Source organism: Pygocentrus nattereri, chromosome 9 (genome assembly GCF_015220715.1).
Source record: "Pygocentrus nattereri isolate fPygNat1 chromosome 9, fPygNat1.pri, whole genome shotgun sequence".
NCBI lineage: Eukaryota > Metazoa > Chordata > Actinopteri > Characiformes > Serrasalmidae > Pygocentrus > Pygocentrus nattereri.
This window is the reverse complement of record NC_051219.1, coordinates 38,060,675-38,086,050: the sequence shown is the minus strand read 5'-3', so window position 1 is coordinate 38,086,050 and position 25,376 is coordinate 38,060,675. Positions and strand designations below refer to the sequence as shown.

At 40.5% G+C, this 25,376-nt stretch overlaps 1 protein-coding gene and 1 long non-coding RNA gene across 3 annotated transcripts in view; both read right to left on the bottom strand.

The window, feature by feature from the left end:
- Positions 1–10,978: 10,978 nt before the first annotated feature.
- On the bottom strand, positions 10,979–13,703 carry LOC108410444. Its single transcript, XR_001856486.2, has 3 exons — positions 13,393–13,703; positions 11,595–11,729; positions 10,979–11,306 (listed from the first exon to the last, which is right to left on the bottom strand). It is a non-coding gene; the product is annotated as an uncharacterized LOC108410444 (long non-coding RNA).
- A 3,281-nt stretch (positions 13,704–16,984) lies between these two features.
- lamb2l (laminin, beta 2-like) overlaps positions 16,985–25,376 on the bottom strand; it is a 69,473-nt gene continuing 61,081 nt past the window's right edge. The window contains exons 28-35 of one of the 2 annotated variants that reach the window (XM_017681530.2): positions 24,640–24,887; positions 23,905–24,120; positions 22,529–22,673; positions 22,122–22,329; positions 21,296–21,437; positions 19,042–19,218; positions 18,784–18,943; positions 16,985–18,058 (exon numbers count right to left, since the gene is read on the bottom strand). In XM_017681530.2, the coding sequence (XP_017537019.1) occupies positions 17,922–18,058; positions 18,784–18,943; positions 19,042–19,218; positions 21,296–21,437; positions 22,122–22,329; positions 22,529–22,673; positions 23,905–24,120; positions 24,640–24,887 (1,433 nt within the window). In that variant the 3' untranslated portion in view covers positions 16,985–17,921. The remainder of the gene's footprint in view (positions 18,059–18,783; positions 18,944–19,041; positions 19,219–21,295; positions 21,438–22,121; positions 22,330–22,528; positions 22,674–23,904; positions 24,121–24,639; positions 24,888–25,376) is intronic. The other variant, XM_017681531.2, reaches the window with a different exon arrangement.

Here is a 25,376-nt window from a genome sequence, read left to right as displayed (position 1 = left end):
TCCACAGTTGAGACGCTACATAAGAAAAGGATCTTCCATTCATTAAGCTGCACTGATTTTATCCATTTATTAGGCCAGTACCAACCCAGCAGTCTGTATGAGAGGCACTGTTTAAAGAATGTTCCTGAGATCACGTGCATGAGGAGTCATATGAGTCATATGATAGGAAAGACCAGCTAAGTGCACTGATCCAGACATGAGGAGGATCACTGCAAAAGACAGACTGATTCAGACTCAGAAAGGACAGAAAGGGAGGAATGAAAATGAATCACTCTATCAGTTCAAATACTGTATCAGATGTACTTTTATTTGCTTCATAGAGGTCTCCCACAAGAACAGAGAGAATCACAGGTAAGGTAATGGATCTGTGTGACCGAGGCTCATCTCAGTACACGGCGCTTAACCGTCAGTGCTCTGCATGTGAAAACGTCTTGTGTTAGTTGTGATAACACATTCACTCAGTAGTGTAACAGAGCAGGTCGAGTCACAGGCAAAGACACCCTGACTGGAGGATTCAGTTCCAGAATGACCAGATATAAACCCTACTAACCCTGTGCTACACCAGCGCTTTTGCCATTAGGTGGTAACGCATTCAGTTAAGACACTTTATTCAGTGACCCAAGTGTCCTCCTGTTAAGGCAGGATGACAGTATTTGCCAGCGTTGATTAAAACTCATCTTAAAGGTAATGATCACGTGTGGTCATTCCACACACCTAATCACAACTTCTTTCAACGTCTTTCAGTTACTTTTAGCTGTAATTGTGTTGATATATATTTTATTCATGTAGAAATAATGTATATATTTGAATCAAGTAAATTTAGTTCACTTTATTGAGACTGTAACTGCTCATGTCCCCAGTTCCAGCATAAAAACAAACACACTGTTAACATCTTTAAAGATAAACCTGAATTGGTCAAAGTAATTATATATGATATGCCATTTTAATATTAACCGTATCTTAACCATAACATTTCAGGGCAGCATACTTTTCCAGCAGGTCTTCAACAGACAGACAGGCCGAATGAACACTGAGTAATGACTGACGCCATAAACACTGACAAAAGGCACTGACTCACTTTTAATATACAGGTAAAACATATGACTTTTAGCTAAACAAATGAGAGCTTAGTTTTTTTTTTTTATTGGTTTTATAACAAGAGAAATCACACACAACAGCAAAAAGATAAAAGGACAAAACAAAACCGTTCTTTAAAAAAAAGGAAAAAGAATGATTAAAAGAATTGCTAAAATCTAAATAAATAAATGCACAAGAAAACACAAAACAAGAAAAAAAAACATCGTCAGTCATTCAAAACAACTTGAAAAGGATATTGAACTTTTAAGAAACAGTGAAACATAAATATGTACCAAAAATTTGTAGTAATTACTTTAAACCCTGAAATATTATTTTAAGGGAGGTCCAGTGAAGACAACTTGTCTAGGTAATAAAATCTTTGGATGGAACCTGAAATAACGTCTCTAATCTTCTCCATTTTCACCACATTACACAATTCTGAGATCCACACAGAGTGAGAAGGGGGGACGGAAGATTTCCACTTCAAAAGTATAAGTTTCCTAGCAAGGAGAGTGGCCATGGAAACAAAATCTACCTCCACAGATCTCAAAGTGGGTGGTTCGGGGAACACACTAAACAATGCAATGAAGACATTTGGTTCAAGAGTTGACCCAGTATATCAGATAAAGATTGAATAATCTCAGACCAGAATGAGTGCAGTGAGGGACAGGACCAAAAAGAATCGAAATGGTTTGCTACTGCTTGGCGACATTTATCACAGGTCGGATCAATATTGTTATATATATTCGAGAGTCTGAGTTTAGTAAAATGAAGCGGTGAACAATCTTACATTGAATTAGCCCATGTTTAGCACATCTAGAAATTCTGTGTACCTTCTGCAATATGCGATCCCAAAGTTCTTTTGAAACAGGTTCCTCCAGCTCTGATTCCCAAAGGGCCTTGATATGCTCTAGGGATGACATTCGCAATAAATGGATCTGTCCATATAAATGAGATATTAGGCCTTTAGAAAAGGGGGATAATTGGAAAAACCTATCCAAAGGGGATGCAACCGGTAACTTTGGAAACTGAGGAACTGTGTTCTTTACAAAACTACGAACCTGAAGATATCTAAAAAACTGCAGGTTCGGTAAAGTGTATTTATTGACCAGTTGTTGAAAAGACACAAATGTATCAGTGATGGAGAAAAGGCAGGACACCCAGTTCTCACGGATAGCTAAAGAAAGGGGTTCAATGGCCAGGGCAAACAATAAGGGACTTAGAGGACATCCTTGTCTAGTAGAACGATATAGAGGAAAAAAATCTAATTGATTGTTATTGGTCCTAATCGCTGCCATAGGGGAGGTATACAACAAGAGCACCCATGAAATGAATGCACTACCAAAACCAAATTTCAACGTGTAGAAGAGGTAATCCCATTCCACCAAGCCTTTTCAGCGTCCATTGAAATTACTGCTTCAGAGGAATTGGAATTAGAAGGGGTATAGATTACATTAAACAAACATCTCAGGTTGAAAAAGAGATACCTGTTCTTGATAAATCCAGTTTGATCTGGAGATATCACTGAAGGTAGTGCCATCTCCAACCTTAAGGCAAAAATTTTAGATAGAATTTTTAAATCAGCATTTAATAGACTAATTGGACGATAAGATGAGCAGACTGAGGCATCTTTGTCTTTTTTAAGTATGACAAAAATGACCGCTTGATTAAGAGTGGTTGGTAGTCTGCCTGTGTCCAGCGATTCATTGAACATATTTAATAGCATGGGGGCCAATTTATCCAAAAATTTTAAATAAAATTCAATGGGAAACCCATCTGGGCCTGGACATCTTCCACTCTGCATAGATCGAACAGCAAAAGTAAGATTGCCTATGGAGAGGGTTTCATCCAGCAGTTCAACCAAACTCTGGTCCAGTTGAGGTAAGTTAATTGAGTCAAAAAGTTATTAAAATCCTGAGTTTCCGCTGTTATGTCAGATGAGTACAAAGTCTTACAAAATTGTTTAAATTAATTTGGAGAGGATCAGCTGTGAGTCCACTGGCCGATCGAATTTGAGAAATCTGGTGTGACAGATGAGCCAAAAGTTTGCCAGCCTTGTCTCCATCTTCAAAGTGTTCAGACCTGGATTTAAGAAGCATCTCTGCGCCAAAATATCAAACTCGGCTTGAGCACTTAGACGCTGCTTGTAAATGTCTAAGGATGGAGAGGAGGCAGAATCTCTATCAAGTTTGGCAATAAGATTTATCAAGTCATTCATTTTTTCAGATTTTTGTCGCTTTTCATTATGAGAATATGAGATTATGAGGCCTCTGATGAACTTTAAATGTTTCCCAAAGTGTAGAGGCAGAGATCACAGGAGTAGCATTGGTGCTAAGAAAAAAATCTATATGATCAGAAACAAATTTAACAAAAACTTCATCAGACAATAAACGTGTGTTCAGACGCCAAGGAGCATATGCAACCCTCGCACCATCCAAGGGGAGTACCATACTAACAGGAGCATGGTCTGAAATGATAATTGTATTGTATGTGCAAGAAATCAGGGAATTAACTATCCTGTTATCTATAAAAAAAATAATAATTTCTTGTATAAATATGGTGCACATGAGAGAAAAAAGAATAAGCTTTGGCCTTGGGATTTATGGAACGCCAAGTGTCTGAGATGAAAAATTAATCCAAAAATGTGTTAATCACTTGAGCCAAGTCCCCCCCCCCCCCCCCCCCGCATAATAAGGAAGTGCAAGGAAAGATTTGGAATATTGGAAAACAAGTGTCTGAAAAACTCATCATTATCCCAACTGGGGGCATAGACTTTCACTAAGTGCACAGGAGTGCTATACAGTGTGCCTGTAAGTATAAGATAATGACCATTAGGATCAGCTATTACCTTAGAGCAGGTAAAAGAAACAGTTTTATGAATCAAGATTGTCATTGGACGTTCCCTTGCTTTGGAATTGAAGCAAGAGAAGTAGGACTGACCTATCCAATTTGCCCTACAATTGGATGCTTGTTTTTCCCAAATGAGTTTCTTGAAGAAATACCACCTGGGCCCCCAGAAATGCAAGGTGTTTATGGATTTTTGTGTGTTTCATTAAAGAATTTAAGCCTCTGCACTTCCAACTAATACATTTAATGTAGGAGAGCTTAGTTATCTGTCCAAATGTGCCACACACCACAGCACAGGCCTTGTTCCAGCTAATGAGGCAAAAATGACACCCATTTAGAGGAAATCTGGGTGAGCAAAGAAAGTGACTGGTGTTTTACAGTGAAACACAAAAATGATTCCCACCTTCTGAACACCACAATCACGCATTCACACAACACTGCACAGACCTCAGTCTGCAGTTCAACGATTGCTGAATGCTTATAAATAAAAATGTGTTTTAAGCTTGGTTTTAAAGTCACAGATGGAGCCTAATGTCACTTGGGAGGCCATTCCAAAGTCTTGGTGTGGCGACAGAAAAACCACAATCCTGCTTTTGTTTAAGACGAGACTGTGGAACAGGTAAAAGTGATTGAGACACATACATAAAAACCATGTCCACAACATATGCAGGTGCTTGACCACTCAAAGCTTTAAAACCAGCAATGCTATTTTATATTGGATTCTGTAATGCACAGGGAGCCAGTCTAATGAGGCTAAAACTGGAGCAATGTCCTCTCTTTTCTTCGTACCAGTGAACATTCTGAATGCAGCACTTTGAACAAGTTGTAAACGAGCCAGAGATGCTTTGTTATTTCCAAAATAAAGTGCATTACAGTAAATCCAGTCTAGACGTCTCAAAGGCATGAATAACTGTTTTCAGATCTGAAAGCAGTAAGAAATTATTTTAACCTGACTGTCCTAATCTGGCCTTGACCACTGCAGTGACTCGCTTATCAAATTTTGATAAAGCATAAAAAAACATTTCTGATAAAACCACGAGCCCATTTATCACCGTAATGCCCGCTCATGTCCTCTCTGCACACACATGCCCCTGTGGTGCGGTCACACTGAAGAGCCTCTGCACCCAGTGGGTCACACCTACACTCTGTGAAACACAACACAGACACAACACAGTGAAGATCAAGAAAAACAAGTGAAGGCAGATCTGACATTGAATGAGTTACTGTAAGAGTCTCTAAGACCTGCATCTGCCAAATGCGGATCAATTATGAGGTGTGGAAACTTTAACCTCTTAAACTTTAACCTCTTAAATATCAATTCTTACATGAAGCTGCTTTAACCCTTACCAGCACATCACAAGTTTGGATTCCCCCAGTGGAGCGGCTCGCGCTCAGTACACTGTTGCTCTCCAAAACCAGGCCTGCAGTGACACTGACCGCTAATGTACACACATACAGGGAGAACTGGAGTGACAGTGAGTGAAAGTCTTGTAAATCAAACCTTTTCTCAGGTTGTGTGCAATACAGGGCTTGAATACTCCTCTCTAATACATTGTGTCAGTTATAATTACGTTGGCCTGTAGGTTAAGTTAGTTACAGTTAGTTAGCCATACCAGGTTGCAGTGTAGGCCAAGGGAGTTTTGTGGGTGGCACCCGCCGTTCACAGCTGACAGAAGAGAGATATAGGTCATAATAAGGATATAGAATATATGTTATCAGACTAGATGAAGGAATTGACCTACAGATGAAAGATGTGACTGACCCCTTGATTGTATAGATTTCTATGTTCTACACATAATGTCTGCAGTACCAGCCTTAAACCAAAAAATCACAATCCCTAGAATTTATAAATGACTGAGACACATGAGCGATGAAAGGCGACTGATTAGAGATGCTGTTTGAATCCTTCATTTTTCCGATTTGTACTGAAATGATTTCACTGTTAACAGTTACGTTACATCAAATGAGTTTTACAGCCCTAGTCACTCTAATATAAGACTGTTGGTCATGGAGGACTTACGTAGAGAGAGAGAAGATTCTGGAGATGAGTTTGAGGGACATCTCAGCCAGCGGTGGCATGGGAGCTGCCATGAAGGACTCAACAAACATGTAGCTCTCCATCTTTTCCCACCTTTGCTGTGCCAGGGGCACACTACCCTGGAAATCGGGCAGCTCATCATATTTGGGCATCAAAGCCAACTATAGAAAGAGAGACAGAGAGGGGGGTGGTGTGTGGTCAGAGTGAGAGAGAGAGAGAGAGTGAGAGAGAGAGTGAAAGAGATCAAGAGAGAGAAAAAGAGTGAGAGAAATTAATACACATGAGTTATTCTACGGGCAGCACGGTGGCATGGTGGGTAGCACTGTCGCCTCGCAGCGAGGAGGGCCTGGGTTCGATTCCCCGGCCGGGCGGCCAGGGTCCTCTCTGTGTGGAGTTTGCATGTTGTCCCCGTGTCTGCGTGGGTTTTCTCCGGGTTCTCCGGTTTCCTCCCACAGTCCAAAGACATGCAGTCAGGCCAATTGGAGATGCTAAATTGCCCCTAGGTGTGAGGGTGTGAGTGACTGTCTGTGTCTGTCTGTCTGCCCTGCAATGGACTGGCGACCTGTCCAGGGTGTATCCTGCCTTCCGCCCAAAGACTGCTGGGATAGGCTCTGGCATCCCCCCGCGACCCTGACGGAGAAGCGGCTTAGATAATTGATGGATGGATGGAGTTATTCTACGTAACACTGGCTTTGACTTCAATTTTTAAACATATGTTTTACTTTTACTTAAACCAGACAGAATAGTCAGAGGTCATGGAGGACTTACGTAGAGAGAGAGAGGAGATTCTGGAGATGAGTTTGAGGCACATCTCAGCCAGCGGTGACATGGGAGCTGCCATGATTGACTGAACAAACATGTAGCTCTCCATCTTTTCCCACCTTTGCTGTGCCAGGGGCTCACTACCCTGGAAACTGGGCAGCTCATCATATTTGGGCATCAAAGCAAACTATAGAAAGAAAGACAGAGAGAGAGAGAGAGAGAGTGAAATAGATCAAGAGAGAGAAAAAGAGTGAGAGAAATTAATACACATGAGTTATTCTACGTAACACTGGCTTTGACTTCAATTTTTAAACATATGTTTTAGTTTTACTTAAACCAGACAGAATAATCAGACAGTAGATGTGTATAATTTCTGATCTGAAGTACATTCTGAAATACATTCTCTTACTTTCCCAAATTAATAGAAGTTCCATGACAAGTGGTCAAAAACTTTTGTAACTGTTAAACTTTTTCGCTGTTTAGCTCCTCCCTCATTCACTCATGACTCGCTGGTGGGCACCCTTTGGCATTGTGCAGTGATGTTTTTGATATAATGAGGCAAATAGGAAGTGGCCAGACTCTCCTTAAACCCACTCTACCACTAATACACTATCTTTATAGGAAAGTCTGCTTACATGGCAGCCAGCTGAGCAACACCGCTAGGCAGTTATTTCCAGTCATACAATATCAGATTCCTCCCTTTTTGAAAGGAGAGATATATAAAAACTTGACACTGACAGCCAGGTTACTGAATTAAAAACATATTTGAACTGACTGGAAAAATCTGACAAACTCCCATAAAAACTTTGTATCGTTACAAGGCAGAAAGCATAAGTACTGAGAAGTGGTCTGTGGTCCCCACCTGCAGAACCACTCCTTTATTGAGTGTGTCTTGCTAATTGACAATAATTTCCACCTGTTGTCTATTCCATTTGCACAACAGCATGTGAAACTGTTTCTAAATCAATGTTGCTTCCTAAGTGAACAGTTTGATTTCACAGAAGTTTGATTTACTTGGAGTTATTTTGTGTTGTTTAAGTGTTCCCTTTATTTTTTTGAGCAGTGTATATATATACATTGCCTGTTGCTATGTCCAAGGTAACTCAGGAAAGTTGAGCACAAGACACAGATGGTCTTGCTCCTCATCAGTTTGGTTTTGTTGGTACTCGTTTACTGAACTCTGAAATGTTGAGTGATTTATCACCTTATACTTCACATTTAACAGAGAAACAGCAAGCTGATATTGACCGTTTGATTAGAAGTTACCCTGGTATTTTTGGAAATGTTACCACACAGACTTCTGTGATTCAAGATGATATTAACACTGGAATGACTCAAGCTACGAAAATTTTCGTAAGGGAAAGCAGCCCCCATGTAGCCCACTCCCCTGCTATGAAGTAATTTACATCTATTGTCTTGGTAATGATAAGGAATGCGTTGGAAGCACCAACCGCCATGCCCACAGAAAGCTCCTACAGCTCCAAAAGCACCTAACTTGACACAACTTGAAGTTACAACCCGAGTGTATATGTTACCGATCCTAGAGCGCAACGGAGAATGAATAGAATCGTGTTTCAAAAGTTATAATTTAAGCACTTGTTGTAGCGATGGATAGAGCAGCGACAATTTCTTTAAGACTGCAAGGGAAGCTCAGCTTCCGCTAAAATGTCAAACATTAAATGGTCAAATATGTACAACTGTGTTAACATTTCATTGACTACAAATGCATTAGTACATGTTAATCTCGAAGACGAGTTCGTTCAGAATCAGTTACTTATCACGTAGCGTCAATGCACTTGCCTGTAGAAGCTGAGCGTCTATTCACTTCAGTGGGACTGCATGGAGCAGGTTTTTTCATTGCTTCGAAACTCACCGGTCATTGGACAAATGCCACGATTTTGTCCCACACCTGGATGCTGAACGTCTCTGGGGGTGAGCGGGTCTGTACGCGGAACTTCTGCAAGATGATTGGAGGATCAGTCGAAAGGCTGAATCCCGTTTTGATTGACAGCTATTTTGACCTATTTATGTGAAAAGACAAAATGCAACCCTTTCTTGGTGTTTGCTTGGTGAAATTCAACATTTCCTTTTTCGAGTTTAATATATATATATATATAATGATAAGAAAAATACATGTGGTGCAAAACATTTTTACCTTTAATTTACTGTAGAAAATCAAATGTACTGATGGTGATGATATGGAGATATTACACTAACAACAGCAATCAGTATATTATATATTTATATATTTGCAGACATAAGGAGAGAAAGACAGATGTTACTAGTAGGTTTTCTGGATGCACTACTGAGCTGCTGCCTCAGTGCTTCTCTGTGATTTAGCATAATAAAAGTTGACTTATGTTCCTGCTAATTGCTGGCAAGAAGGACGGGTGATGTCCTGAGGATCCTGAAACCTCAGTCATGCTAGTGTTATGGTCACTAGTAAATGCAGTTTTTGTGTCTGATTCTTTCCCACTGCCCAGGATTGATGACTGCATTGACAGTTTTGTATCAACCAAGTATGTAAGTAAGCTTGATCTTTTGAAAGGTTACTGGCAAGTGCCTTTGACTATGCATTACTACAGTATACTGTGATGCCATTTGGTTTAAAAAATGCGCCAGCAACATTTCAAAGATTGGTAAGCATTGTTCTTTCAGATGTACCACATCGTACAGCTTATTTGGATGATTTGATTCTGTATTCAGTGGACTGGGAAAGTCATGTTAAGCTTCCTTAACTCTTAACCTTGCAAAATGTGAGTTTGCACATGCTACAGTTGGGAAAGCAAGTAGCCCAGGGGCAGGTTCGTCCAGTCCATGCCAAGGTTCAAGCCATTGCAGAGTTCCCCGTACCTTCATCACAACGAGCTCTTCCTCGATTTTTGGGAATGGCTGGATACTATAGGTGTTTTTGTAAGAATTTCTCTTCTGTTGTTGAGCCCCTTACAACTCTATTGAGTCCAAAGCGATCCTTTAAGTGGTCTACTGAATGTCAAACTTGATTTTGAGCATGTGAAGGCATTGTTGTGTTCTTCTCCTGTTCTTTCTGCGCCAGATTTTAAGAAACCATTTAGTCTGGAGGTGGATGCTAGTGCCGTAGGTGCAGGAGCTGTACTACTTCAGCCAGATGATGTTGGAGTTGCTCACCCTCTATGCTATTTCCTACGCAAGTTTAATACCCATCAGTTGAAGTATACAATGACTGAGAAAGAAGCACTAGCTTTGTTATGGGCGCTCCAACATTTTGAAGTGTATGTTGGTTCATGAATGTCACCTGTAAAGATCTACACTGACCACAACCCCTTCGTGTTCCTGTCATGCATGTGTAACTCAGAGAACATTCTTGCTGATGCCCTATCTCGAGCAGACTGCCCTGTGCCCTGCACATGGTGCACTGTTCTCTTTTAGAACCTGCTTTAAGATTTTTAGTCTGGCTAGCAAGTTCTATCTTGTGTGTTGGGGGGGGCGGTGTTACGTGCAGGTCTGGCACTGTTTGGGTGCTGGGTATGTTCTCTGTGTGTGTGTATGTGTGAGCCTTTGTTCCTGTAGGTTGGTAGCCCACCTATGCACATAGCTTATTGTAATATACATCCAACCTTACACCAACTTGAGGAGTCCAACAGGTAAGGTTGAGGCTCCTTATGCATTTATATCACGTAGCTGTCTGTGTGTATAGATACACCAGGTTAGCAGGCGGGTTCCCCATTTGTACTAACGTTTGTTAGTTTAAGTAGATAGGGTTTGATTTCTTTGTTTTTGTTTTGTTTAGCTTAACTCTGGTTTAGATTAAGGGTTTTGTTTTGCTTCTTTATTTCTTTGGCACCGTCACCATTGGCTCTTGTTAGGCCTCAAATCGCCTGGGCTCTGTCTGTGTGCCCGTTTTGGTTGGATGTTTGTGAGCTTTAATAAATACATCTTTTGAGTTAAAGCTCTAATTCTGGTCTGGTCTCTTCACTTCTCTTGTGCTCCCTTTATGTGTTGCAACCATTTTAGAACGAGCCATCCTAGTTTGTAACACTGTAGCTCCACCAAAATCACGGTCACAGGATCTGCATCTTGAACGGTCCCCAAAACTCTGACTGAACACAAAAGCTTTTTTAAGCTTATTTAATATTTTTTTTTGGCTTATTTTTACTGTTAATTTTGTTCATGTGGTTTTGTTCATTTTAGTTTATACTGATTACATTTCATTTTATATCCAGTTGCTTTGCTTTGTTTGGCTGCACTGGAAATGGGGGTCACTGTCAATGTATTTCTGAGTGAACATGACGGTTGATTGGTTGATTGATTGTTTGATTGATTGACTTATTGATTGACTGATCAACATTTATTGATTATGTCCAAACCAATGGTTGATTATGCTGATGTTGCAAAAACCAGTGATTTTGTCTGGTTTTCCTGATGATGCTGATGGTGCTGATGATGACAAATTGGTGTTGTGAACAATCAAGATTTGTGTCCATCTGTCTCCTCTTGTGGGCCTCTTCATGTTGGTCATTATGTCTCTGATGTCGTTTATAAACTGAAACAGTCCTCTAGGCCAGGGTCTCCTAAAGGTCAGACATTCAGGTCCCTCTTCTGTCTGAAAAAAGAGAGAGTGATAATCTGAACAGGGTGAGATGAAATCTGGTGGATGAGTTTTGTTTTTTTAAAAACAGCAAAAAGTAAAGAGGGAGGACCCTCGCTGTAGCAATAAGAGTTAAAGCAAGACCCCTAATGCTACCTTGACCTGCCATTTTAAGTGACTCTAGATGAGTCAAAAATACTTTACACACTTTACACATGTATTCAGAGCCTTTACTCAGCACGTTGTTTATGCTACCTTAGTAGTGATTACTTTAAGTCTTCTTGGTTTTGATGCTTCGCACACCTGGATTTGGGGATCTTCTCTCATTCCTCTCTGCAGAAGACTGGATGGGGAGCATCACTGTACCACTATTTGCAGGTCTCTGCAAAAATCTTCGGTTGGGTTTGAATCTGAACGCGGGCGCTGTGGGGGCCTGAACTGTAAGGATGCACAGGACAAACTGTGGAGACCAGCAGGTGAGCGTGAGGTAAAAAGAAAATGCTGGAGAAGCTAGAGGATTCAGGTCTGTGTCATTTGAATAAAATAAACAGAAAATTTGGTTGGACAGGTCAGTTTGACCCAGACAGACATGAGAATTACACAGAGAAGCTCACAGAAATAGAAGAGATGAACTTCAAACTACCTACTCTTTTCCAAAATGAACCCTTCCAGTCATTTTAACATAATGTGGATCTTTCAGAAACATTCCTATCCAAGACGTGTTATGGATAAATGCTCGTTCTGCTCTCCGTGGAACAGTAATGTACAAATCAGATATAGAACTATAGCAATGAAACGACACAAAGCTTATGAGGTAAACATTTAATGGAATAACTATTGAAAAACAAATGTCTGAAGATAAAAACAACAGATAATATATTCACAAATCAACTCCAACACAGGTTGCCCCAGTTTTATTCTCTGTGTTCTGATGTTTTATCTGTACTTTTTGATGTATCTGTGTTTATTTCTGTGATGGTGTAGAATTAATGTGACGTAAAGTAATGTGATGTCGCCCTCTTGTGGACACTGACAACCTAATTCTGGTTAACTTTGTGTGTTCTTAGAACTTGAGAAAGATTATGAGGAGAATCAGAAAACACTGGAGGGCAAAGCCAGGCAGCTCGATGGCCTGGAAGATAAAATGAAGGCAATTCTGGCTTCTATCAACAAGCAGATCCAGATCTACAACACCTGCCAGTAAACTGCCAGCAAGACTGATGTCACTGACGCTTCAGTACTGCCCACAAGCAGCAGTAACTACGACCATGTCCACTATGAAAGTGTGGCCTGCAGCTCAGAGTGAATAAAATAACTGTGAAATATGAGAATTACACCGACTGCATGTTTATCCTTTATCCTGAGACTTTATCACGGGAATGACGCTCTTAAAACTAAAACTCCCTTCCCGCCAAAAAATCACAGCATCACACAGCCTCAAGCTGCAAGTGAGTTTCTCCTCATGTCGACGTGTGTCGGCGTGAGTTTACTGAGTTAACGTTGAGTTTCGTGCTGGCATCGATAACGTCTTTGACGAAGCGGCTGTGGAAACGACTCCGGTGCAAAAAGACGAAATCCGTCAGTCAGGAGAGAAACTAGCAGACCAGGTAGGCTGGAGTGATGTGTCTGTGACAGGAAAATTGGAAGGAATAGAAAACTGTGGAATGACTTCAAAACGCTGGGTAAGGCCGAGGCACAGAAAGCCCTGCAGAAAAACACACAACTGGAGCAAACAGACGAAATCTGTCGGTCAGGAGAGGAACTAGGAGGCGAGATGGACACATTCACACATAAAACTAAACTGCCCTGGAAGAAGCTTCGGACACTGAAAGAGAAAACTCAGGAGGAGGTTCAGAAGAAATGGAACAGATTTGTTGCTGAATAGTGTAGCGGTGGAATGGGAGAGATGTTTAGCGTAGCCAGTCAGAGTACAGCTCCTGCTCGTATATAGTCGCTCCCTCAATCGGACTGAGCAGTTGTTATTATAGAGACTGGCCGTACGGCCCCAGCGTTGAACCCAGTAGGTAATTCGGGTGCTGGAGCTAGGCGGTGTTGTAAAGCCCCTTGAAGCCGTAATTAAACAGTTAAAAGTAAAGCCTACCTTGTCGCATGCTGTTATTTCCACACCCCCACGCCGCCCGACCAGGGAGGACCGTAGTGCTGCCGACGCAATAGCGGCCAGGTGAGCCAGCTCGTCCTCGTTAGCAAGTGGCTAATGCTAACCGTGAGGTGCGAACGATCGTAAAAGGTAAAACGCTACAATGTGCTCAGGTGGCTCCTCTTGACCGGTATGAGCAACGCAATGTCCTACTGAGGCGGTGCCATCCTTGCAGTGTAGAAAAATGGACTAACATAGTTATGTTCCATACTGACCAGAGGTTTTGTTATGACGGATTCAGTTTCTCTTCATATCCTTTCTCCTTCACTAGCCGTTTCAGGTCATACATGTTGTACTTGTGCTTATAAACCCTCGAATAAGCTTAAAGTTAAACTGCATTAAACGTGGGACTTGAATTAGATAAAAAATACAGAATAAAAATAACATAAACACACGAACCGTTACCGCTATTTTCCCTGTTCTTTTGTTAGCCATGGTAACGCCAATGCTAGTTCGCTGTGTTTTCTGAGCTTTACTTTAAAGCATTAGCAGGTCAGCTACACTGGCTTGGGGTTTATATTGCTTCCTTCCACATTTGTAATGACTGGTTTACAGCATTAATTAATCCGGTCATGAGAATTTAATATGCGTAGTAACGTTAGTAAACACAGTTTGTGCACTCTGTGGAAGTCATTGTGTCATTAAACTGGCTGCATTGTTTTGCTAGCTCAGTAAAGTGAGGTTGATATTCAGCGGATATTCGCGTTTCGCCCCTCCTGTCGCTCACAAACAACCTCCTAAAGTTTCTGAAATAACATTTATTAAAAAAAGAGTAAAACAGACAACGAACTACAATCATTATATTTGGCCGAAGTAGCCAAATGTTCCATTTCGCCAAACACATTTGATTAAAATATCGCCAGGCGCCGAAAACGTCTTTAAATTACGGGTACTGCTAAAAAACCCTAAAGCGTCCACATACATGAGAAGCCTGCTGGTGTTGTTTATAGACTTAAGACTTAAACCTACTGAAATATAAAGATGATGTGAAAACCAATACCTGACATTAAAAAGTGTACATTCTCTTCAAATTTAAAAGGACCTTCAAATTGAATTGGCACAACTCTGCAACACATTCTACTTTTGAAAAATGTGACCAACATGACTTGAAGTTGTATCATGGTTTAATAAGCCCTTTTAAAAATATACTGCTGCTTTTACAAAGTTGTGGGAAAAAAAACAAACTACATAAACCTACAGCAAGAGAATCACTCGTATAATCAAACATACAAATAAAACAAGCTTTGGTTTGATAAGACATGCCTTCATTGAATTTTAATTAGGTTTAAATTAATACTAGGAGACGTCCATATGACATACAGATCTAAAATCACTCGTAGTTCACAAAGACACACCTGACAATCATACTACAGTCTTTCGTTTGTTAAAAAAAGAGCCTCAGTTGGATTTTAATGATTTTTTTTCTAGATTTAAATTACTGCCATCACACATCCAAATGACTTACAGATCTAAAATTGGTTTTAGTGTAACGAGACCCAAATCTGACCAGGATACTGCCACCTTAACTTTTGTTAAATGTGCCAAGGATAATATGAGTGATGTCAATATTTCAACCTTTAGTTTGCTAAATTTATTCTTTGATTGAATTTTAGTTTCCTGGGCACAGCAGTGCTGCTGGAGTTTTTAAACACCTCAGTGTCACTGCTGGACTGGGAATAGTCCACCAACCAAAATTGTCCTGTGACCGCTGATGAAGGACTAGAGAATGACCAAGGTGGACTGACAAGGTAGGAGTGTCTAATAGGATGGACAGTGATTGGACACTGCTGTGTCTGATCCGCTCGTACCAGCACAACAGAAACTAACACACCACGACCCCGTTACTGCAGCGCTGAGAGGGATATATATAAAATCATATTCATCTTTGACTGACAAAAAATAAACCTAAGAACAAAGGTGTATTCAGTCTACATTAAGTACTGCTATCAGTGCATCCAAAAGATGTGCAGAATTACGATAAATATATTTTGTGGTACGAATGGATGAACAGATAACCATAATTTACGAAACATTAAACTAACAATGAAGAATTAGTTATTGCAGTGTTTCTATTAAGAAATGCTTACTCTGTGGTAGATCCGTTCCCCTGAACTACGTGTTTTTCCACATCTGTTTCACACATTACACATTGCCATGTTGGTTCCTCATCAGGAACAGCTGCTGGTGTCATTCCAAGGCAGTTTGCATGGAACCAACTTCTGCAGTTTCCACATTCTGTCTAATTACCCAAAGACAAGAGTGTGTGTGATAACAGTACCACCAAATGAACATGTTCAGTCCAAGCTTTTTAAAGTTTTACCATAAACATACTTTTCTGAAAATCCTGTAGGAACAGAAATCAGTGAGATAATGCAGCGGCCACACAAGAAACCAACTATGAAGATCTGTAAGTCATATTAATGTGACACAGTAACAATTTATTTCTAAAAGGGATGTCATTACAATCCAACCGAGAGGCATATTTGACCAAACTAAAGGTCAGATGCGTCTCTGTAAACTAAGATGTGTGTCTCATGTCTGTCTCACAGCAGCAATTTATTACTTATAAAAATCAATGAAATACAACAAAGCAAATTTGATTGATTTCACCCATAAAAAAATACTCAGTCTCAGCACATCAGCACCAGATTAGTGTAAAAAACGGCTGAGCAGGAAACTGTTTATTTAGAATAAAGAACCAGATGGACTCTGGGAACTGTCTGTCTACACGGCTATCAGTGGCTTCATCTCTGTACCATTCAAACAGGGCATGTAGTTGGGCACGATGATCAAAACGATCGCTCCACAGGGAGACAGGAGTGTGTGAAGCTCCGGCGCCAGTACACCAACCAAGACCCAACGCGTTATGGCAGCCCCCTTAGTTAGCCCACTTTATCCTCGAAATATTGCGAGACTTGTTCTTGGTTTTTTCATGGTGGAGGGACACATGCTTTAAGGCAAAATAGTCCCTGAAGAAAACTTTTTGCCCAGATTTACTGTTTCACCATCATCATCATAAACACATTCAATATTTAACAACGAACCATTTCACTACAAACCACTCCGAATGATGTTACAGCTCAACTAATGAGCTATGCAAGAAATTTTATTCCCCTTTACATTTATGGTTCTCTGAAATGAATAAATATATAATATATATAATAAATATATATATAAATTGGAAACACAGAAGCTGTAGTCTAAATAATAATGGTTTTCAGTCCTCAAATTCTCTGAAATTCAATTCCACAGTTGAGACGCTACATAAGAAAAGGATCTTCCACTCATTAAGCTGCACTGATTTTATCCATTTATTAGGCCAGTACCAACCCAGCAGTCTGTATGAGAGGCACTGTTTAAAGAATGTTCCTGAGATCACGTGCATGAGGAGTCATATGAGTCATATGATAGGAAACAGTTCTCAAGACCAGCTAAGTGCACTGATCCAGACAGGAGGAGGATCACTGCAGAAGACAGACTGATTCAGACTCAGAAAGGACAGAAAGGGAGGAATGAAAATGAATCACTCTATCAGTTCAAATACTGGATCAAATGTACTTTTATTTGCTTCATAGAGGTCTCCCACAAGAACAGAGAGAATCACAGGTAAGGTAATGGATCTGTGTGACCGAGGCTCATCTCAGTACACGGCGCTTAACCGTCAGTGCTCTGCATGTGAAAACGTCTTGTGTTAGTTGTGATAACACATTCACTCAGTAGTGTAACAGAGCAGGTCGAGTCACAGGCAAAGACACCCTGACTGGAGGATTCAGTTCCAGAATGACCAGATATAAACCCTACTAACCCTGTGCTACACCAGCGCTTTTGCCATTAGGTGGTAACGCATTCAGTTAAGACACTTTATTCACTGACCCAAGTGTCCTCCTGTTAAGGCCAGCGTTGTTGAAAAATCCAAGCAGATAATCTAAATTGACAAAACTCATCTTCAAGGTAATGAACATGAGAGCCTGAAGCAGAAAAAGTACATAATTTCATTCCACACAACTAAAATTAACATCCAACACAATTTCTTTGAACCACTTTACTATTTTTAGCAGTAATTGTGTTGATATTTATTTTATTCATGTAGAAATAATGTATATATTTGAATCAAGTAAATTCAGTTCACTTTATTCAGACTGTAACTGCTCTTACGTCCCCAGAACCAGCATAAAAACAATCGCACTGTTAACATCTTTAAAGATAAACCTGAATTGGTCAAAGTAATTATATATGATATGCCATTTTAATATTAACCGTATCTTAACCATAACATTTCAGGGCAGCACACTTTTCCAGCAGGTCTTCAACAGACAGACAGGCAGAATGAACACTGAGTAATGACTGACGCCATAAACACTGACAAAAGTCACTGACTCACTTTTAATATACAGGTAAAACATATGACTGACAGATGTGGTGGGCTGAGCTAATTCTGATATTCTGATTTACTATTCGTTGATTTTCCGTCATTACTGACAGGTGTTGTAGCCAATAACTTTCATTTGGATCATCTTTCTGACCTCTGTAGCATTCGTCTCCAGCTGCGCTATCTCATCCCGCTGCTTCTGTATCCTCTGCTCGTTGTCCAGGAACATCCTCTCCAGCTCTGCACCAACATAACAGACAGAATGGACACAATGATGTTTCAGCTTTTCTGAGAAAAAGGGTCACCCCAAAACACTAGCGGCACCAAGAGGGCACTAGGGATGCTGCAGTTTATCTCACTCACAGTAACCCCAGAAATAATGCACAATTTGTATATTATTTACAAAATCACCACAAAAATATCTGAACTATAAGGCAAAAACTGATTCAATAGCCTAGCTCGTCTAGACTAGCCTAGATCAATTAGCTAATTTAGTTGTATTGTTGCATACATCATAGTGACTAATCTGCTAGGTTAGTTTTAAATGAGTAGTGAATAGTGAGCTTGTGATACATCATTTTTTGCAAGCTAGCAGATGCCTGTACATATATACATACATAGCCACATGTATTTGATCCCTGAGGGGAAATCTGGGTACATTGTGTGGGATCAACTAAACCAACGATTCATGGGTCTTATTAAAAGATTTTGCTCGTCTTTTCTGTGACTGGTGTAATGTATGATGTCAGTAACTGTTATTGCTTGTTTTTTATGCTTGTTTTTTCTAAGTAATTGTCAGTTTGTACTTCATCATTAGTTCATTATCTGCAGTTAGGCTGGATCCCCCTCCATAATTTGCTTCATATGAATGCGGTCTGTGCATTAGCGCCCGCTACAGATCACAGGTGCCTCAAAAGCACCCAGTACTGGTGCCATTACTGCCCAACACAGACATTAGCACATACTCTTAAGCGCTTCCATGTCCTTGTTGACCTTCTTCAGAAGCGCCTCTGCCTCTTTCTTCATGTCTATTGCTTTCTGCGTGATGTTGCCTGCTCCAGCACCTCCCAGCGAGTCTACCTTATCTTTCAGCTCCTTATATCGACTCTCAGCTTCTGACATTTCCTGATACAAAGATACCCACAGATAAAAACAAAATGTAAAATCATCAGCGTAATTTAGCTCAGTGGAATAGAGATAAAAGATGTGCACAACAGGCAAACCTTGCTTAATTCAGAGGTAGCCTGAGTGGCATTATCTGCCAGGGCCTTGGCCTCCTGAGCCTGCTGCCTGTTTTGCTCCGTCTTATTCTTTAACATTTCCACTCCTTGGGATAAATTAGCCAGTCGTGACATCACATTCCTCAGGTTCTTCTCTAGATTTGTGAGTTTGTCTTCCACCTGGAGCAAAAACAATGTTCAAGACAATGCTCAAGACAGAAGAGAGAAAGATGAGTGCTTTGCCTAAATGAAGTTGCAGTTGGCAAATGTGGTAAACTACCACAAGTGACCACACCTTGACAAAATGAGTAAAGATATGAATTTAATATTTCCATGTACACACAAACATAAAAGCATTTTGATTTAAACACCAAGGCTAAATGTCTCTAAAAACCACCACATGCAACAAACGCTGCACCAGGTCCAAATTTTTTAAATCATTGTTTTCAATGAAGGTGGACACTGATACTGGCCAATCTTCTGCACTGGCTCAATTTCTGAGCACCACGCAGCATTTTACTATTACTGAATTATCCATCCATCCATCCATTTTCTAAGCCGCTTCTCCGTCAGGGTCGCGGGGGGATGCTGGAGCCTATCCCAGCAGTCTTCGGGCGAAAGGCAGGATACACCCTGGACAGGTCGCCAGTCCATCGCAGGGCAGACAGACAGACACAGACAGTCACTCACACACACACACACTCACACTTAGGGGCAATTTAGCATGTCCAATTGGCCTGACTGCATGTCTTTGGACTGTGGGAGGAAACCGGAGAACCCGGAGGAAACCCACGCAGACACGGGGAGAACATGCAAACTCCACACAGAGAGGACCCAGGCCCTCCTCGCTGTGAGGCGACAGCGCTACCCACCACGCCACCGTGCCGCCTCACTGAATTATATTAAAGAGTAACTACACCCACTATTTTCAGCTAACTCCACCCCTGGGACAACTTTGAAAAACAGTCAAAAATGGGAGAGGCACGCTGGAAGGGGCACTGCAGTGATATACAGGTTTGGAGGTGGGGCTGTGATGGAAACCAGGTAGGCTGGGCTACTGCTTTTAGAGTTTGCTACCAGAAAATATGAAGAGTGACAGGATCAAATGGCACTTGAGAGGTTGTAATGTAACTGCAACTGAAATGCAACCAAGAGGTTTTATGAGGTGGACGATTTTTCTCTACTACCATCCCCATCTTTGACGAGGGAAGGTGTTTCTAATCAGGCAGCGCGTCTTGAGCCTTAACAGTATGAGCCACTGACTCAAGCTGCCAAAGAGTTAATGTAACACCAGAAAATGATCAGCAGCGAGCGGCAGGGGCATCCGAGCAGTAGAACATTCCCTAAATCCTTAAAGTGGATTTCTTTGAACACTGTCCAAGTTTCATTTAGTTTGACATCAAAGTCACAGACTGCATCACCGGTCAGCCAGGGTTTGCTGCAGTGACCCTAAATCCTAATGTGCTGCAAGCTGTTCAAGGCACTCACCGCTGTTACGTCCGATTCAGTTTCAACTCAATCACGTTCCCCTTTATATATCAAACTCTGGGTCACATGCACTCACTGAACAGAAATCAAAGGCAAGCGCTTTCCATAGTTGCAGAGTTAATTGCTATTGACCAGCACCTGAGGCTTTGAGTTGTGAAGGGAAACTGGATGTCAGACCGGCAGGTTTGTGGAGACTCATAAGAATCATCACTTAATCGGTCCAACATCTTTATTACAAACTAAGCTTAGACTAATTGAGTAAAATTGGTACAGACAGCTGGCATATTGCAGCCTTGTGAGGTGGTGCTGGGGGTATTTAGCTCAGCGTGTTAGTGTGGTTATCTCCTTGCTCAAGACTCCTATGCTTTCATATTTCTGAGCACAGCACTAGGGGGGCGGTAAAGTTGGTTGACTAATTTGCATACTGTGACGTGTCATGGTACTTTGGTACGAAGACACATCATCCACGCCTATAGCAAAGTTGAACCAGAGGGGTGCTGCAGAGGTGGAACTGACCATGATAGAAATGATATTTTTATAGTTTGGAAAGAAGTGTTTACATTTTAAGCAAGGCTGGTTTATTTTATTATTACAAAGCATCAGATTTCCACTGAAATTTACACCAAGAAATGCAGCCAAATATTAACGATTTCATTATTATACTATAGCAGGGAAAACTGTAGAACTATAAAAAGGTGTACAAACGTATGACTACTGTGTAAACACTTGCAAATGCAGATGCAAACATATCAAAACAAACATTTCATACCATGGCAGTGGCGTTCTTTGTGGCATCGAGGTTTTCCATGGCCATCTCTATTGCCTTCTCTGCTTTCTCTATAGCCTCCTGGGAGGTGTTCATTGCCTCTTTAGTCTTACTGATGGCATCACCAACTCTGTCTGCTTGGGCCCTACACACATACACACAAACACACACACACACACACACACACACACACACACACACACATATAAACGGAATTGAAATCCATATTGTATATTTTTATAGGCATAGCACAAAAATGTAACTTGATCGACTGCAATATGTGCTTGCAATGCATCTGAAATTAATGTTCATTCAAAGCTTGTAGCTAATCATGTATCCTACGAACACGAGTGGGTAATAACTGAAATCATGAGACAAATATTAGAATCATTTGGAATTGTTTGATAAATAAATACATAAACAGAATTTGGTAGACAAATATGTAGAAAGTCAGTGCCATAAGAATCATTAAGTAAACTGGTGTAGTTCTTAGAGTTAAAAAAAAAAGAAGAATAAAATTAAGGCCTGTACCCCTGTCTAGCTGCTATAACTGCTGCTATTGTTAAAGGAAGCTTTATGTCTGGTCACTTTCACTAATATACGCCTGGTTATAAAAGGCAGAGAAAATTCCATGCAAATCTCTTAAAATTTAAATCAAACAGTAAACATAATGCATTTCCAAGATCTCCACCTGTTTTTTTGCATGGTTCTCTCAGGTCTTGTGTAATCCTCCTACAAATGTATATGTATGCAGTAGAGGTGCACGTTTACAAGTTTTCCAAAAAAAAAAAAGATTTCACTCACACATAGGAGCAAATCTCTCTCTTACCCGGCATTCTGGGCTCTGTTGAGCAGCTGCTTGGCCATATCCAGATGTGCAGAGGTCTGATTGAAGATTCTCTCCACGTCAGTGAGGTTGGCAATGTTGTCTCTGATCTGCTGCACTACACGATCCAGTAGAGTCCGGTTAACTGGAAGTTCAATGGCCAGAACTTGCTTGGCCACTTTCTCTATGCTCTCTGGATCTGCTCCCTCCTCTGAACACAACACACACAGCAATCACATTTGCTCTCCTTCACAACATTAAGCATACTGTAGCTTATTATGGTTAATAAAATGGTTAACACAGGTGAACACCAACGGTTAAATTGAGACAAAAATATGAAAGAAAATGATGAACATTCAGTTAAAAAGTTAAGTAAAAACTTAACAATTATTTTTAATGAAAGCACTAACCTGTCAAAAAGTCTCTGATCTTCTGAATGAAATCCTTCAATTTTTTATTAGACCTTTCAAACAACTCTTTCTTCTTCTGGGCTTTCTCCAGGGTGTTCATGGCTTGGGTCTTCACATTTTGAACAAGTGCGGCAATGTTCTGAAGCTATGACAAAGAGTACAAGCAGGTCATATAAACTGTAATTACACACATTCATCGACAGATACAAACCACACACACTCAAACGATTACTAACAGAGCCAAAAGGGTCTTTTGCACTGATTTGAACATGACAATGTTTTTGCCTCTTCTTTGTTTCTTTCATTCTACCGAATTAGTTCAAACTTAGATATTTACAATGCATATGATCTATTTAAAGCCAAGGCATAAACTAGTAATAAGTTGAATATACACAAAATTGTTTAAGGTGTACCTTTTAACTCTGCCCTGGTGAGCAGTTAGATCTCACTGGTTTAAAGAAAATGTGTCCCAAATTCTCTAAGAAACGTCACTACTGAAACATACTCACTGGCCACTTTATTAGGTACACCTGTTCAGTTGCTTGTTAACACAAATAGCTAATCAGCCAATCACATGGCCGCAACTCAATGCATTTAGGCATGTAGAGGTGGTCAAGACGACTTGCTGAAGTGCCAACCGAGCATCAGAACGGGGAAGAAAGGGGAGTTAAGTGACTTTGAACGTGGCATGGTTGTTGGTGCCAGACGGGCTGGTCTGAGTATTTCAGAAACTGCTGATCTACTGGGATTTTCACACACAACCATCTCTAGGGCTTACAGAGAACGGTCTGAGAAAGAGAAAATATCCAGTGAGCGGCAGTTGTTTGGACGAAAATGCCTTGTTGATGTGAGAGGTCAGAGGAGAATGGGCAGACTGGTTCCAGATGATAGAAAGGCAACAGGAACTCAAATAACCAACCAAAATCTCTGAGGAACATTTCCAACACCTTGTTGAAAGTATGCCATGAAGAATTAAGGCAGTTCTGAAGGCAAAAGTTAGTCCAACCTTTTACTAGCAAGGTGTATACTGTACCTAATAAAGTGGCCAATGAGTGTATTTTCTGCAATTAAGTCCAACTGTTAAAGCTGTGTTTGCTGGTCATGTACTGGTTAGTATTTTTAGTATAACCAGTACACATTTTTGAGTTTGGCAAAAGAATTAGCTAAAATTGTCACTACTGAAACATTGGGTAAAGTTGAAACGTCTGACCATTTCTTTTTGTGAAATACACATGAATCAGTCATTAGATCACTCAAAGTTAAATGATTTTAGTCTAAAGTCCAAGTCAGTAAAAAATTGAAAATGTATTTTGAACTCTGACTTTGGAAGAATTCAGTGGAATGATCCATATTATAGTTCACATGCACAAACACACCTTCTTGCCTATGTTCATGAGGTCATCGCTGGCAGCTGTCAGGTTCTTGGTGACCTCATGAGCGTTCTGCAGTGCCCTGAGTGAGTCCCCAACTGTACCTTTACATTTCGGCCCTCCACACAGCAGTGTGCCATTACTGTCCTTACAGCCAGTACCTCCACAAGAGTTGTCTGCACACGTATCATTAGCACCTACATTACCACTGCCACCACACACCTGCGAGAAGAGCAAGGAACAGACCATCAAGCTGCAAACTTATATACACCCCATATCCACCAAAGCAGCCACCTAGCTTTTCAGACTGGAATTTCTAACTGCTACTTGCCATGTAGGTTGGCTTGTATGACACTGAGAGATGGGAGAGGGAGAGCCATCCTACTCACTCAGAGAAAGCAAAGGCCAACTGCAAAAAAGGCTGTGGCATCACCATCACCTGTGGCATCTTTTAATCTCTCAGTGACATGTATTATATTGTTTTCTTCCAAATAAATCTGGTTAGCTTTCAGCATGTTAAGTTTTACAAATCAACAAATAAAACATTTTTAAAATTTTATTTTCAAAAGTAAGATGTCTCCCAACTCTTGATGGTACATACTGAAAGGCTAGTGATGACTTTAGTGAACCTCATCCACTTTTAGGTATTATTATATAGTTTGTGATTCACCGTTCATCTTTCTGGTGACACAGCTCTGTCTTTATGGGACATTCTCTCAGTAGAGAGCAGAGAGTATTTACCTTGTGACTGAGGTGATGAACCTTGTTGTTCAAATCATTTGCTTTCTTTTCCAGTTCAGACAGGGACTTGTTCTGAGCTGTTACTGTGCGCAGGAGCTGGTCTTTCTTCTGCTCTAGTAGGGTCTCAGTGCGATTGCGTGTGTCTTGAGACTGCTCCACAGGGCTCTCTGGCCCAAACACAGAGGCATTACAGCGCTGTTCAGCTTCCAGGGACTGCAGGTAGTACTTCCTCACCTTTTCAAACTGATCTGCACACAGACAGACAGAAGGGACATCAACATTTTCAGAACTTGCTCAGAATCAGAACCTTTTTAACAAGATGTACAAGAAATTTGTCTTGGCACTGGAATCCACGTGCATTATAATAAAAATGCCTAAAATAATAAGAGACGGCATCAGTCTGCTACCAGGTATTGATATGAGGCAGAAATCGACAGAAAATGCAGGATTTTATGTTGAATTCAGTGAATTCAATACTATAATAAATCTAACCTGAAATAACACACACTCCCATTTTGTGATGTAGGCTGTGTATTTCTTCCTGTGTAGTAATATACTGTTTGAGTAGCTTGAGAATAATAGTCTACTTTTAGATGATCATTTTAAGCTATTCAATTAAAAAGAGCTGTTTAACTCTTTTAGAACCAGAAAAGAAAGTGGTATAAAGATATACAAAATCCACAATGTAAAAGTATGAAACATGCAATGTCAATTACAATTAAATCATAACTACTTGA